The sequence below is a fragment of the Eschscholzia californica genome, unplaced genomic scaffold, assembly GCF_041429995.1.
Source record: "Eschscholzia californica isolate CP2 unplaced genomic scaffold, dmEscCali1.0.p SCAF_4, whole genome shotgun sequence".
NCBI lineage: Eukaryota > Viridiplantae > Streptophyta > Magnoliopsida > Ranunculales > Papaveraceae > Eschscholzia > Eschscholzia californica.
In genome coordinates this window covers 39818986-39844410 of record NW_028238461.1, presented here as the reverse complement: position 1 = coordinate 39844410, position 25425 = coordinate 39818986, and the positions used below count along the sequence as shown (strand labels likewise).

General features: G+C 36.2%; 2 protein-coding genes across 12 annotated transcripts; both read left to right on the top strand.

Annotated features, from left to right (window-relative positions):
• Positions 1–1553: 1553 nt before the first annotated feature.
• Positions 1554–11588, top strand: LOC147544633 (protein transport protein SEC16A homolog). 6 transcript variants are annotated; one of them, XM_086637454.1, is made up of 15 exons: positions 1554–1900; positions 2043–4127; positions 4254–4574; positions 5920–6048; positions 6137–6259; positions 6357–6527; positions 7195–7320; positions 7429–7563; positions 8860–8987; positions 9064–9172; positions 9260–9541; positions 9636–9764; positions 9872–10170; positions 10463–11048; positions 11137–11588. In XM_086637454.1, exons 2-14 carry the CDS (start codon positions 2379–2381, stop codon positions 11004–11006), a joined length of 4245 nt encoding a protein of 1414 aa, XP_086493580.1. In that variant the 5' UTR covers positions 1554–1900; positions 2043–2378; the 3' UTR covers positions 11007–11048; positions 11137–11588. The 6 variants fall into 6 exon arrangements, with proteins under 6 accessions (XP_086493580.1, XP_086493581.1, XP_086493578.1 ...); XM_086637455.1 differs by having other exon boundaries at positions 1605–1900; positions 11331–11588; XM_086637456.1 differs by having other exon boundaries at positions 1804–1994; positions 2161–4127.
• Positions 11589–19697: 8109 nt separating this feature from the next.
• On the top strand, positions 19698–24619 carry LOC147544632 (Sec14p-like phosphatidylinositol transfer family protein). Of its 6 annotated transcripts, none has more exons than XR_015223408.1 (11): positions 19698–20575; positions 20726–20825; positions 21567–21833; positions 22338–22415; positions 22685–22786; positions 22887–22936; positions 23057–23165; positions 23386–23466; positions 23691–24029; positions 24307–24402; positions 24582–24619. XR_015223408.1 is itself a non-coding variant. In XM_086634759.1 (11 exons), the coding sequence occupies exons 1-11, from the start codon at positions 20205–20207 to the stop codon at positions 24310–24312; spliced, it is 1392 nt and encodes a 463-aa protein (XP_086490885.1). In that variant the 5' UTR covers positions 19698–20204; the 3' UTR covers positions 24313–24527. The 6 variants fall into 6 exon arrangements, 5 of the variants coding, with proteins under 5 accessions (XP_086490885.1, XP_086490882.1, XP_086490884.1 ...); XM_086634759.1 differs by lacking the exon at positions 24582–24619 and having other exon boundaries at positions 23691–23822; positions 23934–24029; positions 24307–24527; XM_086634756.1 differs by lacking the exon at positions 24582–24619 and having other exon boundaries at positions 24307–24527.
• The last annotated feature ends 806 nt before the right edge of the window (positions 24620–25425 follow it).

Below are 25425 nucleotides of genomic sequence, written 5' to 3'. Positions count from 1 at the left end.
GCGGGGCAGAGCTGAAATATCCCATGATGGAAAAACTAGCGTACGCACTCGTCCTGACAGCTAGAAAATTACGATCATTTTTCCAGGCTCACACTATGGTAGTGCAAACAGATCAACCACTCAAAAACGTGCTGCAAAAGATGGACTTGTTAGAATGATTGATAAAGTGGGTTGTAGAGCTCAACGAGTTTGATATAAAATACGTGCCAAGAAGTGCCACAAAAGGGCAGACCCTAACAGACTTCATATCTGAGTGTCATGTTTTAATGACAGAGCTCGGGCCCGAGCTGATTTGGACTCTCTTCGCGGACGGAGCTTCTAGCGAGGCTCTAAAAGGGGTGGGAGTTGTCCTGGTCAGCCCGGAAGGTGAGAATACCTTCCAAACAACCACGTCCGGGTTCGCGACCACCAATAACGAGGCAGAATATGAAGCTTTGTTGGCGGGATCAAGAATGACACTAAAAGCAAAAACCACTAACATCCGGACATATAGTGACTCGCAACTTGTGATTAACCAGATCAACGGAGATTACGAAGTCAGGGGGACTGACATCACCAAACGCCCCATCGAAGATGATCAAAAGACAAGTCATACGCTCTATAACATTGTAATGGTAAAACGATAAGTCAATTATAGCTTACAGTGTTACTGATATTCTATAACATTGTAAAATTGCATTAGTGCCATAGTTTAGAGGAACACATTTCCACAAAATCTTTTGTGGTCAAAACATTCAGTTAAGAGCATCCTCAATGCAAAACTCAATTTAGATCTCATAGATGATGAATCAGTAGTTAAATAGATACATCTCAAGAGGACGTTCAAGAATAGAGCGTCATCTTGAGATATCTCTAATTTTCCAACTCATTATTTTTTATATTTAGACCAAATAGAAATCAAATAACTAAATATTTCTTTACAAAAATTATCATGTCACATAAGTAAACAAAATAACTTAGAGATTTTGCATTGGACACAGACAGAAATTAGAAGATCTTTATTTTGTCCGTATGAATGAGAAATTTAATTGAGACTCGACACTTAAGACACTTGATATGGTATTTTGAGCGAAAATGCATTAATGTTGTAATCAGTTGAAGATCAAGTGTGAGGTGAGTGTGTTGTCCTAAACAAGAAAATAAACGTTATTTTCTAGCGACACGTTATAAAGCCATATAACTGAGAAATGTCAAAACGTCACTAACAACCTCGAAGTAAGACGCATAAAATCATAGTAAAAGCGTTTCATCCACTCACTAAGTATGAATTACTTACTAAAATAACATATGGTGAACCACATATTGCGGTTTAGAACAACGATGCATTATTATATAACTTTGTAAACATAACATTATGTTCACATTAGGAAAACATAATATTTTCCTGATCATACAACACGTTGTAAACATAACAATATCTGATACGATGTATTAGCAGAAAAACTGTATTGTAGATCGAATTACACGTGACAGTGAATGCAGTGTTTCTCTTTAGGAGACAAACATTCGTCTACTGACACGTTTTAAAAGCCGAACAGATAATATCACTAGCAATCAAGAAGATTGGTCCGCAAAATCTAATATAAGTATAATTTTTAAAGCCCAACATACAATATCACTAGCAATCAGAAAGATTGACCCCCAAAATCCAATAATAATGATATATTTATCATTTTATAATCTTTGATGCTGGTCAATACTACCCTAGTTCCCAAATTTTGTTTCTATTCGGAATCTCATGATTTCACTACTTGCCTATTTTCCCATTACTTCAAAAAAAAAAAGTGAAAAAAGAGAAAGAAAAAACTGAAAAAAAAGGAAGAGGAAGAAAAAAAAACAGGGTCGTTGTTTGTGAGTGGGTAGAAGGGAGAATGATTTATTGGCTTTTGTGAACCCAAGGGTTTGTCTCTGCTTCTTCTTCTCTCTAATATCTCCTTCGTTATTTATCTCCTTCGATCGAATTTTGCGGTTCAATTTATCAATCTATTAATCGGGTAAGTCATGGATTTTATTAAACTTTCATCTTGATTTTTCAATTTCAGGTGATTCAGAATAACGGATACATCATCGTTGTCAAAATTTTAGGGTTATTGTAATTTAATTTATGTGTGTTTAGGTAGAAACACGTAGATCTTACTTGTTTAGGTTGTTATGATTTAGGGTTATTAAACTTGTTTTTGAGGAAATCGGATGGGTTGTTTGTGTATGGAATCATCGGTAACGAATTTGGGAGAAAGTCTTGTTTCAAATTAGGGTGGTGTTTGATACGAAAGGATTGGTAATTGGAGCTGTGGGTATAGAGAATTGAGGTGAATTTGGTCTAATCTGGGGATAAATTTTAGTAGTTGGGGAAGAGCGTAGGTTTAGGGTTATATCCAATGGCAACTCCTCCATTTCAGGTGGAGGATACGGATGAGGACTTCTTTGACAAACTCGTTGATGATGAATTTGGGGGAGTTTCAGAATCTGTTCCTAGTCTAGTAGTTGGTGGTGATTCAGACGAGCTTAATGCTTTCTCGAATCTTAATATTGATGAGGTTGCTACTGTTTCAGAAGATTCCAGTGGGAAAATTGGGATATTGTCAGATGAAGGGGAAAAACAATCAAAGAAGGAAATTGTGGCATCCCCGGATGATCCTGATAAGAACACTTTGGTTCAAGAAGAAAGCGAACTCCTTGCCTCATCTAATTCCGTTGTTTCTGATAATGTGGTAGAATCCAATGACCCATCTACCAGGGAGGAGATCTTAGATTCCTCAACAAGCAAAAGCAGTGAATCCAAGAACATGAGCATTAAAGAGGTAGACTGGAGTTCCTTTTATGCTGATTCTGATCAACGAAGTGACAGTGGGTTTGGGCAATATACGGACCTCTTTGCTGGTTCGGGGGATAATTCAGTAGATCCATTTGCAGAGGTAGCAAGTAATTCAGTTGCTGTTACAGATTCTATATCTGGAATAACAGGAAACAAAGTTTTATCTAGTTCTGAGACACATCAGGTAGGGCAAAAGCATGCAGCAAGTGCTGAACAGACAACTAATGGGCAGGATTTGAATAGTACACAGTACTGGGAAAATCTCTATCCCGGGTGGAGGTATGAGCCGAGTACTGGGGAGTGGCACCAGGTTGAAGGTTATGATGCAACAATAAATGCCCAAGGGCAGGTTGAATGTAAGGATCAGGTAGCAGATGCTGATGTTATTTCGACCCAGTGGTCAGACGTTTCGTATCTGCAGCAAACAACTCAGTCTGTTGTTGGGAAGGTAGCTGAGGGTTGTACAACCGATAGTGTTGCTACCTGGAATCAGGTTCCACAACCACAAGGAACCACTGAGTACCCGTCTCATATGATTTTTGATCCTCAGTACCCAGGTTGGTACTATGACACAATTGCCCAAGAATGGCGTCTATTGGAATCTTACACTCCAGGTCTTCAGTCGACATATACAGCTCAAGATCAGCAGACTCAAGAAGGAAATGCTTCGACCAGTGATTTCTTCCCTCAGGGAGACCAAAGCTTATATGCTGATCACGAAAAAGTTCAAAAACATGGATCAGAAGGTGTAGGAAGTCAAGTCCAAGGTAGTGATTGGGCTGGTAACTACGCTCAGCAGAACGTAAACATGTGGCAACCTAGTAGAATTGCTGAGAGCGATTCTGTGGCTGGTTTCACTGAAACAAAGTACTCAGGGAGTGTTTATGGTTCAACAGCTTTTGCAAGCAACTCCATAGATCAACAAATTGGCTTCAAGCCCGTGGTGACTGCTTCTTATGAACAAACAGCTCGTGCTTATGGTGGTAGTAAAGGGGTGACTGGGTTTCAAAGCTTTGCTCCTGCTAATAATTTCTCAAATCAGTTTAATCAGCCAAAGGATCAGAACACTCAGATGACTCTCCCACATGATTTCTTTGGCGGTCAACAACCAGGAGGCTATTCCGGTCAACAACCAGGAGGCTATTCCGGTCAGTCCTATCAGAGTGGTATTCAATCATCATATATCCCAAAAGAGGGGAGGTCGGCTGATGGCCGGCCTCCCCATGCTCTGGTTACTTTTGGTTTTGGTGGGAAACTCATAGTTGTGAAAGAAAACAGTTCTTATGCCACAAACATTGTGAATGCAAGCAAGGTTAGGCTCTACTTGAGCTTAAGTTTTCAAAAGTCAAGTTTTTTCAACATGTAATTATCGGTGACGTCAGTTCTTATTGAAATTGCTACAAATTAACTTAATATTTGTGTTTGTTTTCTTGCGAAGGATTGCATAGGAGCATCTATTTCAGTTCTTGACTTGGTTGATGTTGTTGTGGACAAAAATGATACGTCAAACAGTACTTTTGGTGCTTGTAATTACTTTAATAGTTTGTGCCAGAAATCATTTCCTGGACCCCTTGTTGGTGGTAACATTGGAAATAAAGAATTAAATACATGGATAGATGAGAGGATAACGAATTCTGGATCTTCCAGCATGGATTACAAAAATGGAGAACTCTTGAAGTTACTTCTGTCTTTGTTGAAAATAGCATGTCAGCATTATGGAAAACTTCGTTCTCCTGTTGGTACTGACCCATCATTGAAGGTAATACACATCAACTTGTGCAAGGTCTTTATTGTTGCTCAAGGGAAGTTAGTTTCTATGTTAATCTTTGCAAGGAATCAAATTTAGAAATATCTCGGTCGACACTTGCAAATTCGAGACCTTTAGGAGATTCTTAGAAATAAAGAAATATTTCTTTATTTTCATCAGTACGCGTACCGTAACATTTCTTTATTTCTCTGGTGTATTATAGTTAAATTATGCTCATGGAGTTTTGGAGTATCATGTCAACTTTCGAGACGTGTAGGAGATTTGCAGTACTCTTATAATTGTAATGTAGTTTACTTAGTTCTTTTTGAAGTTACATTGAGGATAGTGTTTGCGTACGAGGATTGAGGAAATCAAGTCCGATTTAACGGGCAAGGTCTAGGAAAAGTTAAAAAACTTCATAAACAGCTTCTCATGTTTCTATTGTCTCCATGTGTTAGAAGATCCTTTATCTTAACTCCTTGTATTCTGGTTGTCTTGCTGAGTTGCTTCAAGCAATTAATGGTCGTCATTTAGTGGCTAAATTCAATTTTTTAGTAAAATCTGGAATCATTGATATACAGATATAGTAGGCGTTCTTCCCATTGATACTAGTAGTCTAGTACTACCCATACTTCATATAAGCTATAAGAGTTTTGTGACCCCAAAATGGGTCTTGTGGACCTCGTACTGGAACTGCTTCAATGTAGAATTAAAGACGTTAATTTTCACATCATTATTAGGATAAAATTGGATGTTTAACCATTTCTGATCAGCATTACTGTTATCTGTGCGTTATTTAAACTTTTGGGCTGGGTCAACACTTACAAATTTTGTCAGGTATTTGTATATGTTTAAATAGGAAATTCTTGAACTCCATGTAAGGAAATAAAGAATCCCGAAAGATATCTAAAGTGTTACATTGGAATCCTATTAGTGGAACAATCTGAATGCATTTGACTTTGATACTCTTGTTTTCCAGACAAACTCGTGCAACGGAATGTGATGCATACTGATATGTTGTTATGTTTTCTCCCTGTCTTTGTATTTGCATCTTTCGTAGAAAGCTCTAACAGCTTGTAGGCTCTGGACGTTTCATTATGTTTTAAATGTTACGTGATATATTATTAGTTGCGAATATCTGCTTTGATAATCTTAAGATAAAATTGAAGGAGAAAATCAAAATAATAAATACATCGCTAATTATTTGTGATGGACTTGATGGCGGCTGATTTTCAGTTTCTTTATTTCAATTTAGTAATCTCAAGTATCATATTATTTTTTTTTATAAAAGCTATTGATTCACCTGTGTGTGCCTTATGTCTCTGGTTTTGGTGTGGTTATTTATCGTTTTCTGTAGGAAAATGATCGTCCTGAATTAAAGGTTGCAAGACTATTTTCTTCTGCTAAAAGGAGTGGCACTCAAATGAGCGGGTATGCTTCCCATACTCACTGCTTACATAATGTGCCTTCTGAAGGACAAATTCTGGTATGTCATAGTCTTACAATCACTTTATACATTTTACCTCACAGATTGTTGTCTTCCCAAATAGTAATGTAGATACGATTTGATGTAGGCTACGGCTATTGAAGTACAAAACCTTCTAGTTTCTGGTAAAACTAAAGAGGCTCTCCAGTGTGCACAAGAAGGTCAGTTGTGGGGACCTGCTCTTATTCTGGCAGCCCAACTTGGTGATCAGGTACTGTTACTCGTAGTTGTACTCGTCTTCAAACAATGATAGAACCGGGTGCTGATTCATTTCATATTTGACTGACTTATCTTGTACATTTCTGCAGTTTTATGTTGATGCTGTGAAACAACTGGCGAATCGCCAGTTAGTTGCAGGATCACCTTTGAGGACATTGTGCTTGCTAATTGCAGGGCAACCTGCAGACGTGTTTTGCACAAACAGTAGGACTAATAATGGTCCAGTTAATGCTGGACATATACCTCAACAGCAGGCGCAGGTAACTGCAAGTCTACAGTTTTTTTTGAAAACTTTGAATTAATATTGGGGAAAAAGAATACAAGGGGAAAAGAAAAAGTGAACTCTAGAAGAGGGAGGCTTATAACATGTACTATTACGCCATCCCAAGTGACCTATCGATTCTTCACTATGGATGCATCTGGCACATCTATTAGGAATTTGCATCCCACGTTTTTGGAGGTTATTCACTGTTGGAAGCTTGCCCAAGACTGCTGCCCACATAACGAAACTCACCCTATGTGGAATTTTGCTCGACCAAAGAACCTTGAACTCGAACTGGGTGCTGCCTGCCCCTCCCTGCCTGCTCAGCCTCGAATAGCAATTTTTGACAGAGAGAACATCCTTGTCTTCGAAAAATCCAAATCTTCGAGTCTTCATCCCCTAGGGACGGTTTAAACTGATCCAACAGACCTACCAGATTGGAGTATACTGGGATTTCCCAGTAACTGCAAGTCTACAGTTACTGGCACAGCTTCTCAAATCGTTGTCTATGTTTTATACTTCACTCTTCATCTCTTAACATCATTATGCTTTCTATTCTTGTCGTAGTCAGCATGGTTTTTCTAAATTTTCCAATTTCCAGAACACATGTATCTGTCTCTCTTTCTTGTAATTCCTTTTCTTTCTCTTTCTTATACTGGCTGCAGAGTGGAGACAACGTAATGCTAAATGATTGGGAAGAGAACCTGGCGATTATTACTGCAAACAGAACAAAAGGTGATGAGCTTGTATTACTACATCTCGGAGATTGCCTCTGGAGAGAGAGGGGAGAGGTCCGTTTTTGCATTTTTTTTCCTCTCTCTGAGTTTATATTTTTGAAAAAGAAGTTGTAATGTAGCACGTGCTTATGTGCTAACCTTTGATTAACTTTTATGAAACAGAGTACTGCTGCCCACATTTGCTACTTAGTTGCAGAAGCAAACTTCGAATCATTTTCTGACAGTGCAAGACTGTGTCTCATTGGTGCAGACCACTGGAGATTTCCCCGAACTTTCGTTAACCCAGAAGCTATCCAGGTCATATTCCCTTTTAATTCTCATAATATGTTGCTGGACTTGGTGGTGGTTTTAGCACCTTGTTGCTTTATAACGTGAGATGGTCATGGGGATTTTTGTTGTCATGGAGGCCGGAATTTTCACTTCTGTTAAAGTAAATATAATGTGTTGGTTAACAATATAAAATGCAGCGTTTAGAACAAGATAAAGTAATGGCACTCGATGTTTAATTGATAAACCGTGGTAGTTAAAAGAAAAACCATTGCGAACAAGCTTGTGAGTTTTGAATTAAAAAGTCTATTCTCTTGCTACCTTGCGACCATCGTTGCTGCTGTGCCCGTGGGGCAGCAGCCATTATTTATGCTACATTTATGCCTACCATATATATCTGGTCTGGGTTCTAGTAGAAGTGTTACAAAAGGGGTTCTTTGAAGAAACCTTCAGGAACCTCATTTTGGTTTATACCCATGATTATAGAATGTGAGTCTTTTTAATCTGCAGATGGGAAATGAGAGTCTGTAGGGTATCTTTTTAAGTGGAACATATGTTAATTGAGAATCTTCCAAGGCAGTCCCCTAATTAGAAGATCTTTTATTTATTTTTATTTACTTACCTTCTATTATATACACTTGTTGCTATTAGTCAGGATTAGTTTCTTATTATTTTCATCAATTCTTGTAATTGCTCGTAGGAGAGATTCTAGGAGGTCGTAACTTGTTATTTTGAGTTATATGAAGCTTAAAGAGTCCTCAAATTGTTTGGTATGTTTTTGGGTCTTTTTTATGGAGTTATCCATATACGAATTTTGGCTTTAAAGCTTAATGTTTTAGTTATTTCGATCAAGAAAGATTAATTAAGATAACTCTTGGGATATAATTTTATTTATTTTAAAGATCGGTAACCTCCTTTGGTGCTTTCTCCTGCGCGTTTCCATTGGGAGAAAAGGGTTTCAACAAGGTACCTTGAGGACAAGTAGACATGTATCTCAAAACTAAACAACTTACTTCATAGTGCTGATTTGCACTTTTCTTTGTTTCTTCCAATGCTTAGATATATTGAATTTCATGTTTCTGCTGCTTTAAATTTCGTAATAAAAGTGCTTAGCTTTTGTGTATGAATCAATTCGTGTAAGGTACAAAATTCGGACTGATGAAGTCCAGCTAATAAATTGAAGTTCGTGTTTTCGCCATCTTTGAACTTTAAGCTGATGTTTCTTTATACTCTAATCTTTGCATAGCGGATAAGCATGTGTAGTTGATCGTTAACGGGTATATCCTTTTGATGGTCACAACTAACTGTACCCTACCATCTGAACAGAGAACAGAACTCTATGAATACTCAATGGTGCTCGGAAATTCTCAGTTTGTCCTGCTACCGTTTCAGCCATATAAGCTTATATATGCTCACATGCTTGCCGAAGTGGGGAAACTTTCTCAATCTCTCAAGTAAGTACACATTTAGATCGTTGCTTGAGAATGGTTTCTCGACTTCGCTTCCATTTATTTACTGTTTTATATTTAGGTATTGTCAATCAATTTCAAAGTCTTTGAAAACTGGTCGAGCACCTGAAGTGGAAGCATGGAAACAATTGGTTGCATCCCTTGAGGAACAAATCAAGACACATCAGCAGGTACATATAATTTGATTTGCATTTAGGAAGTAGTTATTCTTCAGGAATTTCTATATGTGCTGATAGACAAAGTTTTTATATTTACAGGGTGGATTTGGTATTAACTTGGCCCCAGGAAAACTAGTTGGTAAATTTCTCCCATGGGTTGATAAATCCATTCACAGAATGATTGGTCCCATTCCACAATCTACGGCATCCAATGAACATAACAGCCATCCGACAATCCCTAGAGTACCAAATAGTCAGTCAACCATGGCCATGTCATCTCTAATGCCTTCGGAACCTGTAAGTGAAGGGGTGAGTGGTGGTAATAGGAAGGCTGTGCACAATAGGAGCATTTCAGAGCCCGATTTTGGTAGCCCAAGACAGGTCCATCTCTTTCCAAGCAAATGATCTTGGTTGGTAGTTCCTTTCACATATTCAATACACTAACTTTTTCTTGGGTCACGCTAATTCACCATAGGAAGGAGCTTCAACTGAGGCCCAACGCAAAGCATCAGCAGCAGGTGCTTCATCTCGCTTTGGTCGCTTTGGGTCGCAGCTAATCCAAAAGACTATGGGATGGGTCTCTAGATCCCGACCAGATCGCCAGGTAGATTCCTATTACTCTGCTTTTACTATTATTACTCTGATATTTTTTTTCCTTTAGATGTTTTTCTTTTCCCCATGTTTTTGTTATTCTGATACATGGTACCATAGGCTAAATTGGGTGAAGAAAATAAATTCTATTACAATGAAAATCTCAAGAGATGGGTAGAGCAAGGTGCTGAAACTCCAGCTGAAGAAACATCACTACCACCTCCTCCAACAACTACAGCATTCCATAATGGTTTGACGGATAACAACATTAACAATGCGTTTAAAAATGAAAGCTTGCCTGGTAATGGAATAACTGAAAGCAAAAGTTGGACTCATTCAGAACAAAGTTCTGGGATACCACCCATTCCACCCAGCACAAACCAATTTGCTTCTCGTGGAAGGATGAATGTTAGATCAAGGTACTAAAATCTGAAGCCTCTAAATCTTCCTACATTTCTGGACCCCTGGTTTTGATTAGATTATTGAGTGGGGTTTTCTGTCTTATTGAACTTGTCTAACAGAGGATACCTAGTTAGACCAAAATAATCTAATGGAAGATAAAGAAAGATTGACTTTTATATTCTCATCATATCACAGCTTATCTGTAATAAATATTTGATTCACGAAAGGTGTAAATCAGACCCATCATGTATGTTGTTCCAACCATATTTTAGTTTTCCTGTAGCAATCTCACGACCATATTTTCTGCAGATATGTTGACACCTTCAACAAGGGCGGCGGAGGGTCATCGAACTTTTTCCAGTCACCTCCTGTTCCAGTTGCCAAAACTGGGGGAGCTGTAAAAGCCAAAATTTTTGTACCGACTTCTGCAACTTCTGGTGAACAATCAATAACTGCCACAGGAGAAAGCGTACAAGAAACTGTTACCAGTTCGAGTGAAGATTTATCAACTGTCATGAATAAAGATTCGTTCTTCTCATTTCAGCCACCACCCACGTCGGTATCCATGCAACGATTCGCAAGTATGAGCAACATAAACCCCACTGCGGCTCGGAGCGAAGCAATGGGTGGAGTGGATAATAGACACAACTCTTCTCTCTCCCGGAGAACAGCATCTTGGAGTGGAAGCTTTACGGGTGAAACTTCTCCACCAAATATGACTGAAATGAGACCTCTAGGAGAGGTTTTAGGGATGTCATCACCACCTTCAATGCCCAATGACCTTTCCTCATCCATGCATCTAACGAGGAACGGGGCGAGTTTCGGGGAGGACCTCCAAGAGGTGGAACTCTAAATCAAGATACTCTTTCTCATCTCATGATCATCATAGCTCCAGGTTAGTTTTTTCCTAACCTCTCTCTTCTTTCCTACCCAAGAAAAGAATATATTGATGTCATGAGCATGAGATATGGAGTTTTGTACAGGAAACTTAGAGAGGTCCTACTTCCATTAGATAGAATGTGTCAGTTTGGGAAGGAAACTGTTTCTTGTTCTAGACCAGGGTTTGATTTGAATATCTATGAATCCACCACCCTTGGAGCTGGTTCTCATTTTTACCAATAGACAAAACTCTCATGGGCACACCATTGTACAGTTCATTTGTTGATTTATTGGACAGGTTGAGGATGGATGGTAATCATCGAAATCTAAGAATGCCCACCTTCACTCAGATCTGAGTGAAAAAAAAAGGAAACAAAACAGAAATTGCAAGTAAAAGAAGATATTTCTGTTCTTTGTATGGTTATGTCCATTCTTTTTTTTTTGTTTTTTTATTTACAGAAGCAGAAATTTTGGCATATTTGTGACTAAAATTTTATTTTCACAATTTGAATTATGTTAACCTATCTAGGTAGTGAAAACTCTTAGTTACATTTCATGATTTGAATGTGGTTGGTTGCATTTTCCACTTCGAAATCTAAACATCCAAGCCATACTTAAAACTACAGGAAACACTCTACGTCTCCATGTTTGATTTTTGCCAAATTATCGTGTGATTGTATGCTTGAAATATTTGAAAGCTCAATGTCCAAACTCTTGCAACCCAAAATTTGGGAATCATAAGAAATTAGACCCAAATCTGAATAATATCGTAAAAAAAACCGATTTTGTCAAAATATAATTTTACCAAAACATTTTTGAAAATTTCTGAACAAATAACAGTTTGTTCTTTACAATTTTGTATTTGCTCTCAACAATTTTGTAGGTGTGTGAACAAATTTGTTTTTGTTCAGAAATTGTTTTCAAAAGCTATTTTGCATTTCTTCTTTTTATTTGACAAACACATTGACTGACACTTACATTTTATAACAAGTCACGACAATTATATATGTTGTCAACATTTTAAAACAAGTCATGACGTTATTGTATATGTTGTCAACATAGAAGGGTAAAAATGAAATTATAGAAAAATAGAATTGTCTTGTTAAACACATAATTATATCTTTCAAAAAAAAAGAATATAAATATATATGTTGTCACAGTTTCAAAAGTGTTGCTAACAGTTCAAAATATTGGCATGTCGACGTCTTTCGTCCAAAAAGATGATGAGGTGGAGAGAATGGGAGATAAGATGGAGGTGAGATATGATGAAGTGGAAGAAATAAGAGGAGATGAGGTGGCCTTTGATATTCCACTAAATTTTTCTGGAAATTATTTTCATTTTGGTCGTCAAGGGTATTTCCGAGAATGATATTTAAAGTGGTCGAATATGATTTTAAAATAAAGCAGTGTTCAAATCAATATTTTCAACGATAAAACAAATAATTTTTAAAGAATTTAGAAAGATAAAACAACATTTGGACATTATATCCTTCTTTGTTTTGCATAGGGCATGTCATTAAACTCTTTGAATCATTCTCTCTCCTCTCATTCATTTCATTCTCTTCCATTTTATTTTGGTTTAGGAAAAAGTTATAATCTGTTGCAAAGGAAAAACGAAAATTTGTGTTTTGCTCGAAAAGAAGATGAATGGTAATGTATGTCAACTTAATAGAATATTGGGTGAGTTTTTCACTGTCTTGGACGCGCTTCTGGACGAGTCAGAGTTTTGTGACAATTTGTTAAGTGACGCTATCAAAAACAACATACAATGAAAAAGTGTATATATTTATAAAATAAAAGAATTAGTTATAAGTATAACAAAAATGGTGAAGAATAAAATCTGTGAACAAAAATTAAGAAATTAGATTAATCTCTCTTCTGTCTCAGTAAAATAAAGACATACACTAAGTAAAATACAAACGTCGAGGAATATAGTTTGTAACGGACTCCTTACCTCCTTAATTCACCATGCGAGAGATTTGATAGGATAAATTTTGATTGTAAATTGCTTCCATCGAGATTCGATCCCACGACTTTATAGACTTAAGAGGGGTGTCTAACAGCTGCACCAAAGGTGGTGGACAACAAAAAATGACTTAATTAACTTATTATTACTCCATTTGTGTAATTGGTGAGAGTGCTTAAATCACATTTGTCAATAAATCATGCTTCCTTGGATCTGATCCAAATCAAACTATCAATTAAAAACGGACATCATATTTATCCCCAAATAATCGACCGACCTGTTTTTAATATACAAGAATTTGACTTAAACAATAATTACCAAATGTATTTTTATTTATTTTGACCAATTTGGAACATTATTTTAGCTCATCTAACTATTGCCTTTTGTTTTCTCAACAAAAAAAAAAAAAACTATTGCCTTTTGTTACACTCTTATAAGGGTACATGTAATGTGGCCTTAAGTTTTCTACCATTTAGTGTTGTATTTGAGAGTGAAGGATTCTCTATTTGTCTAGTGATGTTCGTTTTTTCTTAGTGTTCGAATATGATTTGTTTGATTACATCTTGTGGATCAAATAAACCAAAATCAACTCCAATCGAATTGGACGTCACAAGTTAAAGAAAAATAAACAATCTGAAATATGATTCAAATCAATTTTAATATTGTGTAAATTTCATACCTTACTCATCAATTTACTTTTTTTTTTGTTGAACTACTCATCAATTTACTTAGACTAATAAAATAGTTTCAACCTGAACTTGTAAGGGAAATAAATATTTTACCTATTTAAATATTAAACGACAAGTAAGCAATCAAATGAGAGACTTTTGCATTGCAGCAACCGCGAGATGTACGAAAGATAAAAAGATAAAAATCTCAAATAGGGAATCAAAGTGAAAACTTTAGTCATGTGGCACACTCACAAAAAAAAAAAGATGTTTCAAGTCTAGAGAGCTAAATAAATTAAAGTTTGGGATGGGAAATCCACTCAAACTTCGAAAAATTTAATTAGGACAACATTAATAAGTTTGTTTTGATGACATTAGGGTTCTCGAAGTCAGCTTCTTCAGTCTAAGGTCTTTTTTACAGTGTTCACTTGAAGATTTCGATTCGATTAAGCATCAAATTCAAATAGAAATTTTCTATGTATACAAACAAGAAAATTTTGGAAATTCATATGAAAGACAAAAAAAAGGAAATAATACAATTCACATTTTTTCCTAGAGCTACTATCATTACTAATCTTTTCTACAGTGTAAACTTGAAGATCATTTTTCGATTTATATATTTCATTTATATAATCGGACCATATGCAACTCCAGTATGAAATTCTTAGTCAAAATGCGCATTTGATCAATGTCAAAGTGCGCATTTGATCAAAATTTATAAATTCGAATGAGAAGTTTAAAGAACAAATTATTTGAGAATACCCTGTCTATTATCTCACAATTTCGTCTTCCTCTATCAAAATTACTGGAGATGTTTCAAAAAATAGGCATACGACGTACAAAGAACTCAAAGCCCTATTATTTGCCATATATGTATATAATGTCGGAATGAAACAAACATACGGTTAAAGTGCAAGCATAGAGAGTGTAAGGAGGGTATCTTCATGAGCTTGAGTAGTCTGGAATCTTGTACCGTCTATTGGTCTCTCACGATCAATGAGTGCACGAAAGTTGGTTAGTGAATGAGTGACATATGAATATGAAATGTCGATAACATCCAAATAGTAAGTAGGTCTGACAGAATAAGTGGTGAGCATAGAAACTTTGAGAGTCATGAAAGGACATAAAAGAGCTAGCAACCCAAAACCCATTTCCAATTTCAATTGATTTGAAGTTATGAACAAGACAATAATATAGTGAGTGGTATTAGTACTGAATAATAACCAGTTGAGGGGGATGACTGATGATCTGTGGCCTTCTCTCTTATCATGTGTTGTTTACCTTTTATCAACCGACAGTCTTTGATCTTATAAGCTTTAGAGACCTTAATACCTTCACCAACCTACCATTAACTACTCTTTGATCAATAACCTAAATTCAAATTCTGGAGCACATTTTGGTTATTGGGTAGTTAAATTGTGTGACCCGCAGAGAAAGATTTTTTTTAGACAAACTAAGAGGGTGGGTTGGAAGCTTGTATATTAAGGGGTTATTTAAGAAAAAACTTTATAATTTTTCTAGTACCTCTACTTACTGGTCAATAGTGATGTAGATGTCAATTTTGTGGCTTCTTAAATTAATCACCTACAAGTCAAAGAGTTGCTGTGGTTTACTTATCCTCTACTTTTTTTTTTGTTAAGTAGATTTGCCAAGTTGAATATGTCGCTATCCGGAGATGAAATTCGTCAAACAATTTTTAATATGGATGCTAAGTGTGCACCTGGGCCAGATAGAGTAGGAACAAATGTATTTCACTCAGAGCTTCAATTATCTCAGATATGGTGGATTATGCCTAACATGAACTCTAATTTGTTAATTTTGATGCCTGATGTTACTATTGCAGACTGTATTGAACTCTTCAGACTATTGCTGTAGCAAATTTTCATTACAAGATTATATGTAAAAGCTTAGATGACTGGCTGGGAGAGATTGCTCGCTCCTAAGATCGTTTCAGAAAATCAAAGAGGTTTCATGAAAAGAAGACAAATATCAGACTCTGCTTGCTTAGCATCTGAATGCTTTAATATACTGAATCAACGAAGTTAAGGTGGAAATCTGGCAATCAAGTTTGATATTAAGAAGGCTTTTGATGCGCTTGTATGGCCTTTCTTACTTTCAATTCTTCGCACTTTGGTTTTGCAGAGATTTTTGTTTCTTGGGTCTCAGCGATCCTGCATCTGTTAAGCTATCAGTCAACATGAACAGGAGACCTGCAGGGTTTTTTCGAGTGTTTTACAGGGGTTCAATCTCCAAGGGGACCCTCACCTTTCTTGTTTTGCATTGCAAAGGATGTTTTATCTTGGGGTATCACTTAACTAGTTCATGCTGAAGGAGATGCCCTTCAACCAAAATGAAAAACTGTCAATTTATCTGATAGGACAAACGGTGAAGAAGATCATCAAGTACGGTCGAATTAGGGAATGCAATACTTAGCTATAAGCCAACTGTGATCGTCGAATCGATCTAACGATTCGCAGATCACTATGACCGGATCCTACAACGTGTTACACCAAAGGGTGTCAATTTGATTGGAAAGATATTAATAGAGGGAATAAGGTAAGAGGTTTGATTAAATCCACTTTGTTTGTCTGAAAAGGTCCAGATAATATTCGGACAAAGATAGAAAGAATCGGGCCAGAAAGGGGGCCCCGGAATATAGACAGGGGCCGACCATGGCTATGGGTTGGTCAGGCCCAACCCACTAAAGGGGCTGCCTTGGTCGACCACATCAAAAGGGGTGCCTTAGATGGGACAAAACTCTCATTTGGGAATCCCGCTCAAAATAGGATTCTGCGCCTTTTTATTTTTGTGGTTTTTTAAGGAAAATTCAATTAGGATTCTGATTCTAGGACTATTTATATAAACACCTCTTGAGAAACAAAGGACTAAAGAAAGGAAGACGAAGAAACAAAGCTTCTTGTCATCTCTCCAACTTGTTTGCTTCACTGTACTTTGTAAATGTGATTAGGTTTTGATTATGGATGACAAGATATCAGGGTTTTTGAAGTTTGTACTTCAATTTGTTTCCATTATTGTTTTTTTGTTTGATTATGAAAGATGAATTGGTTTGTTCGACTATGGATGAAGGTTTCAATTTCTTTTTCGTTGTCCATTAACATCAGGTCATGGAGAACAATAATAAGCTTTGTTGGAAATGAAGAAGAAGAAACTTTCGATTGGTTTTTTTGGTCCAGATTTGCAAACTGTGTTTCCAAGATCTGCAAACTGAGGTTGTGTTATAAAAACTGAGTTTGCATTTTGTAAACGTAGTTTGCGAGATCAACAAACCGACTTTGCGTTCTGCAGACAAAGTTTGTAAGATCATCACGTCGGATTCATGTGCTAAATAGGATTAAGGGTAGTATCTATAGACTCCCCCTTAATCTAGGGTCCATTGGATACGCGAGAAAATGTATGGGTAAGAAAATGACTTTCTTTCCCATTAGAAAGAAAAGGGATTTCTTAATCAAAGTCAAATTTTAGGCGTTTGATAAGAAAGTGAGAAAAGAAGGTGAGAAAGAGAGTGTCTTTATACAAATGTTTATTAATTATGTTTTATTTATTAATTGGGTTTTAACCAATATATATATGTTAGGCATTTAAGGGGTGCCTTTAGAATTTAAGGGGGTGTCTTTAGACAAATGTTTATTAATTAGATTTTATTTATTAATTGGGCCTTTAACCAATATATAAATGTTACGCATTTAGGGGGGGTCTTTAGAATTTAAGGGGGTGCCTTTAGAATTTCAGTTTATTTATTAATTCGATTTTATTTATGAGTTAATTCCTATATGGCCCCCTACTTTGTGACCAGCTTCCTTTATGGCCCATTTTTTTTCGTAAATTCAAATATGGCCCCCTATTTTCAAGTAAATGTCATTACTACCCTTCTTAATTCTAAATTTAAAACATTTGAAAAAAGTTATTTCCACCTCACCCCTCTCTCTCTCCACCTCATCTCTCTCTACAACTCACCCCTCTCTCTCTCCAACTCACCTCTCTCTTCCCAACTCACCTCTCTCTCTTTCCAAGTCGCCTCTCTCTCTCTCTCTCCAACTCAGTCCTCTCTCTCTGCAACTCACCTTTATCTTCTCCGACTAAAGTCGCCGGCCGGAAAATTTTCCGGCCGGCGACGTCCAAAAAAAAAAAAAAAATTTCCTCTCATCTCTCTCTCTCTCTAAAAACTCCGGCGAAGGGGGTTTCCCTTCGCCGGAGCCGTGAACAGACCAGATCGGTCTGTTCACGAGCAGACCTTTAAAGGAATTTTACCAGAAAAGAGATTGTTCTTAGCATTGAAGACTGAAAGTTGAGTTGCTTGTGAAATTTCCACCCCTTCGCCGGAGCCGTGAACAGACCAGATCGGTCTGTTCACGAGCAGACCTTTAAAGGAATTTTACCAGAAAAGAGATTGTTCTTAGCATTGAAGACTGAAAGTTGAGTTGCTTGTGAAATTTCCGAAGGAATTTTCCCTGAAAGTTTATTGTTACTGATCTCAATTCTACTCAAATTGCTAGCAAATTTATCAACTGAAAAGTTGCCACTAAAGAAATTATCACTAATCATTATAGTTGATAAGTTCCTTAATGACCAGATTCAGGCCGGAATTTCACCGGAAAATCTGTTTTCGTAAAGCTCAATTGTTGTTAAACTATTGCAATTCACAAGTGATTTAGGAAATTCACCACTGAGATTGTTAGTATAAACAACAATTCTGATCAATTTACCATCAAAGCAGAGATTTCGGGCAATTTTCCACTGAGATTGTTTTCCGATACTTCGAAAGTTTCGAGTTCTGTAAAAAGCCCTAGTTCTTGAGGTAAGCTTCCATTAAATTTGTTTCTAAAGAGTCTAATCTGTTTCAAAGATGGAAGACGACCTATACTTTGAGGTATTTGACCGGTCAATTCATTATAATATAAAAAGAAGTAAGCCAAATTCTTCAAGTTTCCTATATCTTCTGGTATTGTTCCTGTTAATTGATTGATTGAAAGATCAAGATCAGTCAAACCCAGAGCTTCAATTGGTTGAGGAATTTCACCAGATAATTTGTTATCAAAGAGAAATAATTGTTTCAAATTCTTAAGTAAAAGTAATCTATTGGGTATTTTACCAATCAATTCATTCGAGTGAAGATCTAATTGTTCAAGATCAGCAAAATCACTCACAAAATTCGGAATTTCTCTAGTTAAATTCGATTTCCCCCCCCCCCCCCCCCCCCCCCAAAAGACTTCAATTTCTTCAAATTACTGAATTCTAATGGAATTTTCCACTGTTTTAATGGATTATCATTTAATTGAAGAGTCTGAAGGGATGAGAGTTTTCCACTGTTTTAATGGATTATCATTTAATTGAAGACCGATCTGGTCTGTTCACGGCTCCGGCGAAGGGAAACCCCCTTCGCTGGAGTTTTTAGAGAGAGAGATGAGAGGTGAGTTGGAAAGAGAGAGAGGTGAATTGGAGAGAGATAGAGGGGTGAGTTGTAGAGAGAGATGAGGTGGAGAGAGAGAGAGAGGGGTGAGGTGGAAATAACTTTTTTTAAATGTTTTAAATTTAGAATTAAGAAGGGTAGTAATGAAATTTACTTAAAAATAGGGGGCCATATTTGAATTTACGAAAAAAAGGGGGCCATAAATGAAGCTGGTCACAAAGTAGGGGGCCATATAGGAATTAACTCTTTATTTATTAATTGGACATAAATGAACAGAAAGAGTTACGGTAGGAGAGAAATAGAGAAAGAAAGTTATGGGAGGAGGGATAGAGTGAGAAATCAACTTTCTCATCTAAAAGGTGGGAAAAAATATTAGACCATTTGCACACTTTTTTTTCCTTAGAAAATCGATTTTCTTACCCGAAGTGGCCAACCAAACAGCGGAAAGTTGATTTTCCTAAGAAAACAACTTTCTTACTCACATTTTCACACGTATCAAACGGACCCTTAATTTCACCATCATATAAAAAATTAATTTGGACCTGGATTCGGTTTACTAAACCAATCTCCACCAGGAAGAAAACCCAACACTAATTAGAAGGTGGCTGGTCAATGCTTAGCAATTTATGGACTAACATCTTTACATTCATTGCAACAAAAAAGGAAAAAAAATCTTTACATTCTTTTGGAACTTTTTTCATACACCGAGACACGCAAACATATGGAGCACGAGATTGCATGCCTTTGTTTCAGTTTCTTTGTTCGTAAACATTCAAAAATTCGAATTCCTTGATTCATATCCAAGGAATTCTTCCTCACTTTCTTCCATGGATTCTTCCTCTTTCTCATCACGCTTATTGATTCCTCAATTGGTATTTTCAAACCTTTCTTTCTTGACAACTACTTCAGTTATTCTTAGAACAACTATTTCCTTTCATGAATATTCAACCCCTTCTAATTTGATTCCTTAATAACCTCCAATTTGTGTCTATTATCATTTCTTTGAATTCCATGCTTCTAAAATGGTAGGGTTTCAAGTTATTGCTTCTAGCTGATATAGGCATATAGTTAGTGAGACGAAATTGGAGGGAATTTACATTAGAGTAGATTATGCCCCCATTGAAGGAAATCTTTGATGATATAGTTATATCAAGAGTATTTGGAGAAGGGGAAGAAACAGTTGATCATCATGAATCACAGAATAAAAGAGAGAGAATTAACCATTTTAATCTACCCATTGAAGAGCAACAAGTAAAGGAAAAGAGTTTGTCCTTGTCAAAGGGTAGCTTTAAGTCCATTATGTCTTTTTCTTCGAAATTTCGTGACTCATTTAGGAGATTTGGAAGAAGTAAGAGCTTTCGAGTAGTCCTTGAAGGTACCCACAACCCAAAAGATGCAGAACTTGTCGAGGCTCTTCGAAAGTTGCTTCTTTCGGATGGTCGATTGCGAAGTAAACATGATGACTATCATACCCTTTTACGGTAAATTTTTAATAACCAACATTGTGGATATGATAAGTGAGCAACTTTTATTAGTCATGAAGAAAATAGATGTGATTGTTTGTGTTTTGATTTCAACACAATGTTTTGTCTATAGTGTATGACATTTCACAATTATATGTGTTTTCGTAGATTTTTACGGATGAGAAATTTTGATTTGCTACTAGCAAAAGATACATATCTGAAAATGCTCAATTGGCGGGATGAACGTGGAGTTGATGCAATAGCTAAGGTCAATCAAAGATTTATTTTATCAATAGATTTATTTTGTGTTGTATATGAACTATTTGTAGTCCTGCTATTGATTATGTGAAAACAAGTTTCTTTTGGCTGAAGTTGACGACAGGCTAATTGAATTTCATGTTTTCGACCTCTCTGCTGTATTGAAGTTGAAAGATATTGGTGTACATAATACTATAACTTTAGGTTTTCAGTATCATTTATCTTGTCTTCTACATATTAGGTACAAAAGTTATCTATATTCGAATGTCATTACACTTAAAGAAGAAAAATATCGCATAGTAAGTGTTTCTGAAGTAGAAATAGAGACGTATATGGCAATTACGTGGCACTGAAATCATGACTTAGCTCTTTTTTGTTATCTTCTTAAGCAGACGCTAACAAAGAAATAAGAGACTGCACCATTTGAGACTTTCCTGATTTATGGTTCCTCGAAAGCACCCTCCCATTTTTCCTTAAACCTTATCATGTATCTGTGTCTTGGCCAAGTTTCCTCCTCTCCTTGTTGCTGAACTTGTGCTTCTTACTTCTGAAAACAAGTGTATTGATGCACGATCTCTTCTCAAGTATCTCCCTGTTTTCGTCCGATCTACATAGTTTCTGCCTGAGTGGTTGTGCATCAGTCATATTGTCACCATCAGGAAGAAAAATGTCGCGTAAAATAATCTTAAAAGTTAGGAGTAATTGGGTTTGTTACGCTTTGTCTTAAGTTCATTTTGTTGATATTCTGCAGGAATTTAAATTTGAGGAGTATAGAGAGGTTAAGAGATGCTACCCGCATGGGTTTCATGGAGTAGATAGAAATGGTAGGCCATTATATATCGAAAGGTTAGGGATGGTGGATCTTAATGCTCTCTTCCAAGTAACTACACTGGAGCGTTTTGTGAAATATCACATTTCTGAACAAGAGAAGACATTGAACTTGAGATATCCAGCATGTTCAATTGCAGCTAAGCGGCATCTAGCATCCACCACAAGTATCGTGGATGTCAAGGGCGTGGTCAGTATTTGTGCTTTATTTTTGGTTTTTACATACCAGTCTTATTAAATGCGCCTTACTTTGGAAATGCAAATTTTTTTTAACTCATGAATTTAGCTCGTTCCGTCAGGTTTATAGATTGTTTGATTTCAGTTAAGAGTAATGCTTAGGTTGTTTATTGACCAATACCTTGAGTAGTATAAGTTCCGATCTATAGTAGCATACGAAGATAAAAAAATATTACTACGAGCTAATCGATTAGGTGAATGGTGCTCCCGTCACCTATGGTCCTAGACACATTTAAATACAAAAGTTGTTATTAGAAAGATCAATCACTAGATGTTTCATCTGTGATCACCGTGGAAAACCCTTTTTACGACTCAGAACATATAAACGTAGAACATCAATTCATCTGTGATCACTGTGGAAAAGCCTTTTTACCAATTAGAGCGTACAAACGTATAGCATCAATTCATCCGTGATCACCTTGGAAAAGCCTTCAAATGTTTTATCTTCATTGTGTAGGGCATAAACAACTTCTCAAAGCTGGCTCGAGATCTTTTTACAGAAATTCAAAGGATAGATAGCAATTACTATCCCGAGGTATGTCAAATCTATATATACCGTTTCTGTAATAGTTAACAAAATATACTAACTTAATAACCAAAACTTATAAGTAGCCGAACGGTAGGAGATTAATACTTATATTCATAGAGATATTCAGCATTCCTATACTTAATTTACCTCAAATCGAGAGTCAGAGACTACAATTCAACAAATTGAACAAGATGCATAAGATACCCACTGTTTTGGTTATACTAGCTGCTGTAAATTCATTTGTCAATGTTTAATTATCATTAATGTCATCACAGACTCTGCATCGACTATTTATTGTGAATGCTGGATCAGGATTTAGGATCTTATGGAAAGCTCTCAGAGCATTTATGGATGCAAGGACAATAACCAAGATTCAAGTATATCATCATTTTTCATTCTTTTGTATTTTAGGTTGCAAATTAGCATGATTTCTTTGTTTCGGACCGATAATTATCAAGTGTTCCAATTCAATTTCAGGTACTAGGAAGCAACTATCAGAGTAACCTGATTGAGGTTATTGATCCAAGGTACTTCATCTATTTCGGGTCATGCAAATCTACAATTTTGTTAATCTTTTGTTTTATACGATTCAACTGACGGGTGTGGTTTACAATCTTATGCTCATCTTTCATCATTACTTTCGGCAGTAATTTACCGAGTTTTCTTGGTGGACATTGCACTTGTCCTGAATATGGAGGTTGTCTGATGAATGATAAAGGACCTTGGTTGAATCCACAAATCATTGAATTATTGCAGGTAACTTCGGGTGCTTTATGAATTTTTTTTTTTATTTTACTATTTTGCAGCTTTTGATGAAACAGTTTTTTAATCTTTCTGTCTACTCTAGATTGAAAATTTGAAAATTGTTAAGTCTGTGGACATCAAACTCATAACCAATTAGCTTTAAATGGAAATGGCCTTCAATTATATTCCTGATTCTGGTTTGGGACTATTCTCACAAAGTTTTTTTCCATAGGCAGTGGGTGAAGAAGAATCGAAACCGAGCACAGAAGAAAACACTAATCTGGTCGGAGAAGATGCTTCGGTGCCTAATAATGTGAGCTTTCAAAAGACTTCTTCCTTGTAGTTATTATATACTTCATAATCCTTTATCTTGTGAAACTTATCACTAGAAGAGTTCATCTTAAAGGTAACTGATTTCAAAGAAGAGTATCACTTTTTTGCTTATTAGATTTCCAATGATGAACCTTAAATGGTTTTTGGTGCCAAATTGTGGAGCAAGGTTTAAACAAATCTAATGCCAGGTGAAATTCTGTGCAGGTTGAGTCTGATCAGACTCCATCAAGAGAGCACAACGATTTAGATCAGATTCGAGATAGTGGAGATAACAACTATAAACTTCCCTCTCGACAAAGTCTAGCACTGAAGGTTGGACTTGAGAAGGCCAAGATGGTGGGTAATACAAATATTTACCGTTCGACGTTCTGGAGATGTAAACTTAATGACCCATTTCAGTTTTTCTATATTATCTTTGTTGTTTATGTATTTTATTTTATCTCGAAGACTTCGCTAGCACTCCTCTCAAAACAGGAAGAGCTTGTGATTCAGATGCAAGAGCTTATAAAGCAGATAAAAGAACTGAAGGATCTTGCTTCCTTGGTAGGTTTCATATTATAGTTGTTAATTTTGATAGTGTTTTCTAAGTCAGATCTAGAATCTTACTGAGTTTTGATTCGACTTGTATGACTTAGTATTGTTTGATCTGAATGGATCATTTGGGATGAATTTGGGTCTATTTGAATAAGACGATTCACAATTAGAGATGACCGGAAAACAAACACAAATTTAGTCACAATTGGCCCATGGGGAATTTCTCATGATTATATTTTTGTAGTTCTTTTGCCTTCTTTACATGCTTTTTGTAATTTTGTCACAGAGGTGAAGTGAAAGTAGAAAGGGAAAGAAGTGGAAGCTGAAGCGAAGTTTAAAGTACATTGAAGAATATTACTTCATGACTTTAATTGTAAATCATGTAAGTTTATTTACCAATGGTTCAACAAAAAAAAAAGTTTATTTACCAATGGAACCAAATTACCTAATATACTTTATGACTTAGGTAGTGTTTGTTTTGAAGTTAGATTCCTTTTTGTTTTTTGAGATTCATGATGTCCGACTTGTGTGAGTGATTTATTTAGACTGTTTTCTATCCAGGCCGACTGCCAATTCCAATTGAGAAGAATCATGTAATAGTGATATCATTTTGGAGAATTTGAAGAAAGTGGGTTATGAGTGTATGCTCAAGCTTAGCAGCATTGAGGTCTTTTGGATAGGATTGTGGAATCTTCCTTAAGAACCTAAGTTTCAAAAAGAGGGCACTATCAGTGACTGCTATGGCTTGGAACATTATGATGTTAGAGCCAAAGAGGTCCATCTTGGAAGGTGGGTCATGGGTGTATGTAATAGTCTCACATCTCTTAAAAGAACCTCAAGAGTTGGTCAAGTCATAAGTGCCTGCTCACAATTAGGTGATTTTTGTTTGGACTTGTGGCGATTTCAAAAAACAAAACTGTCAATCATGGCTAGAACGTTCAACATTATAAATTATATAGAAGCCAAGTTCAACCAAATGACTATTTGAAACTCTATACACTCACGATCATCTGAAGAGCCTTCAACAAAAAAAAAAAATCATCTGAAGAGAGTTTTTCTTTAGATAATTGTTGAACTCTTGTAAGTAGCAAAATCAACGTATATTCTAAACGAAACTGCATAATTGCTTCATAAAACTATTTGCTAGACACAATCATTTATTTTTTATTAAATTGCTAAACAACACCAAAGATCGATTTATTGGTTTTATCTAGCAAATAATTTTTTGAATCTTAGATTGTTAAATACAACTATGTTTGAACTCTCCAAAAATTATTTACTAGACACAATTTTTTCTTTTATTAAATTATTAAACAAAAAAGTTGGAATCGGTATTGTCAACCTTGTGCATTGGAATGGGGCTTTTAAATTTTACCTCAAATTACAACATGGAATGCTCTGATTG

Bases quoted from the DNA above. Each gene is read 5' to 3' on its own strand.
- LOC147544633 (XM_086637454.1), top strand. From the start codon at position 2,379: ATGGCAACTCCTCCATTTCAGGTGGAGGATACGGATGAGGACTTCTTT. The intron at 4,128-4,253 runs GTTAGGCTCTAC...TTTCTTGCGAAG, and splicing joins ACATTGTGAATGCAAGCAAG to GATTGCATAGGAGCATCTAT. The intron at 4,575-5,919 runs GTAATACACATC...CGTTTTCTGTAG, and splicing joins GTACTGACCCATCATTGAAG to GAAAATGATCGTCCTGAATT.
- LOC147544632 (XM_086634755.1), top strand. From the start codon at position 20,205: ATGCCCCCATTGAAGGAAATCTTTGATGATATAGTTATATCAAGAGTA. The intron at 22,787-22,886 runs GTATATCATCAT...ATTCAATTTCAG, and splicing joins GGACAATAACCAAGATTCAA to GTACTAGGAAGCAACTATCA. The intron at 23,166-23,385 runs GTAACTTCGGGT...TTTTTTCCATAG, and splicing joins AAATCATTGAATTATTGCAG to GCAGTGGGTGAAGAAGAATC.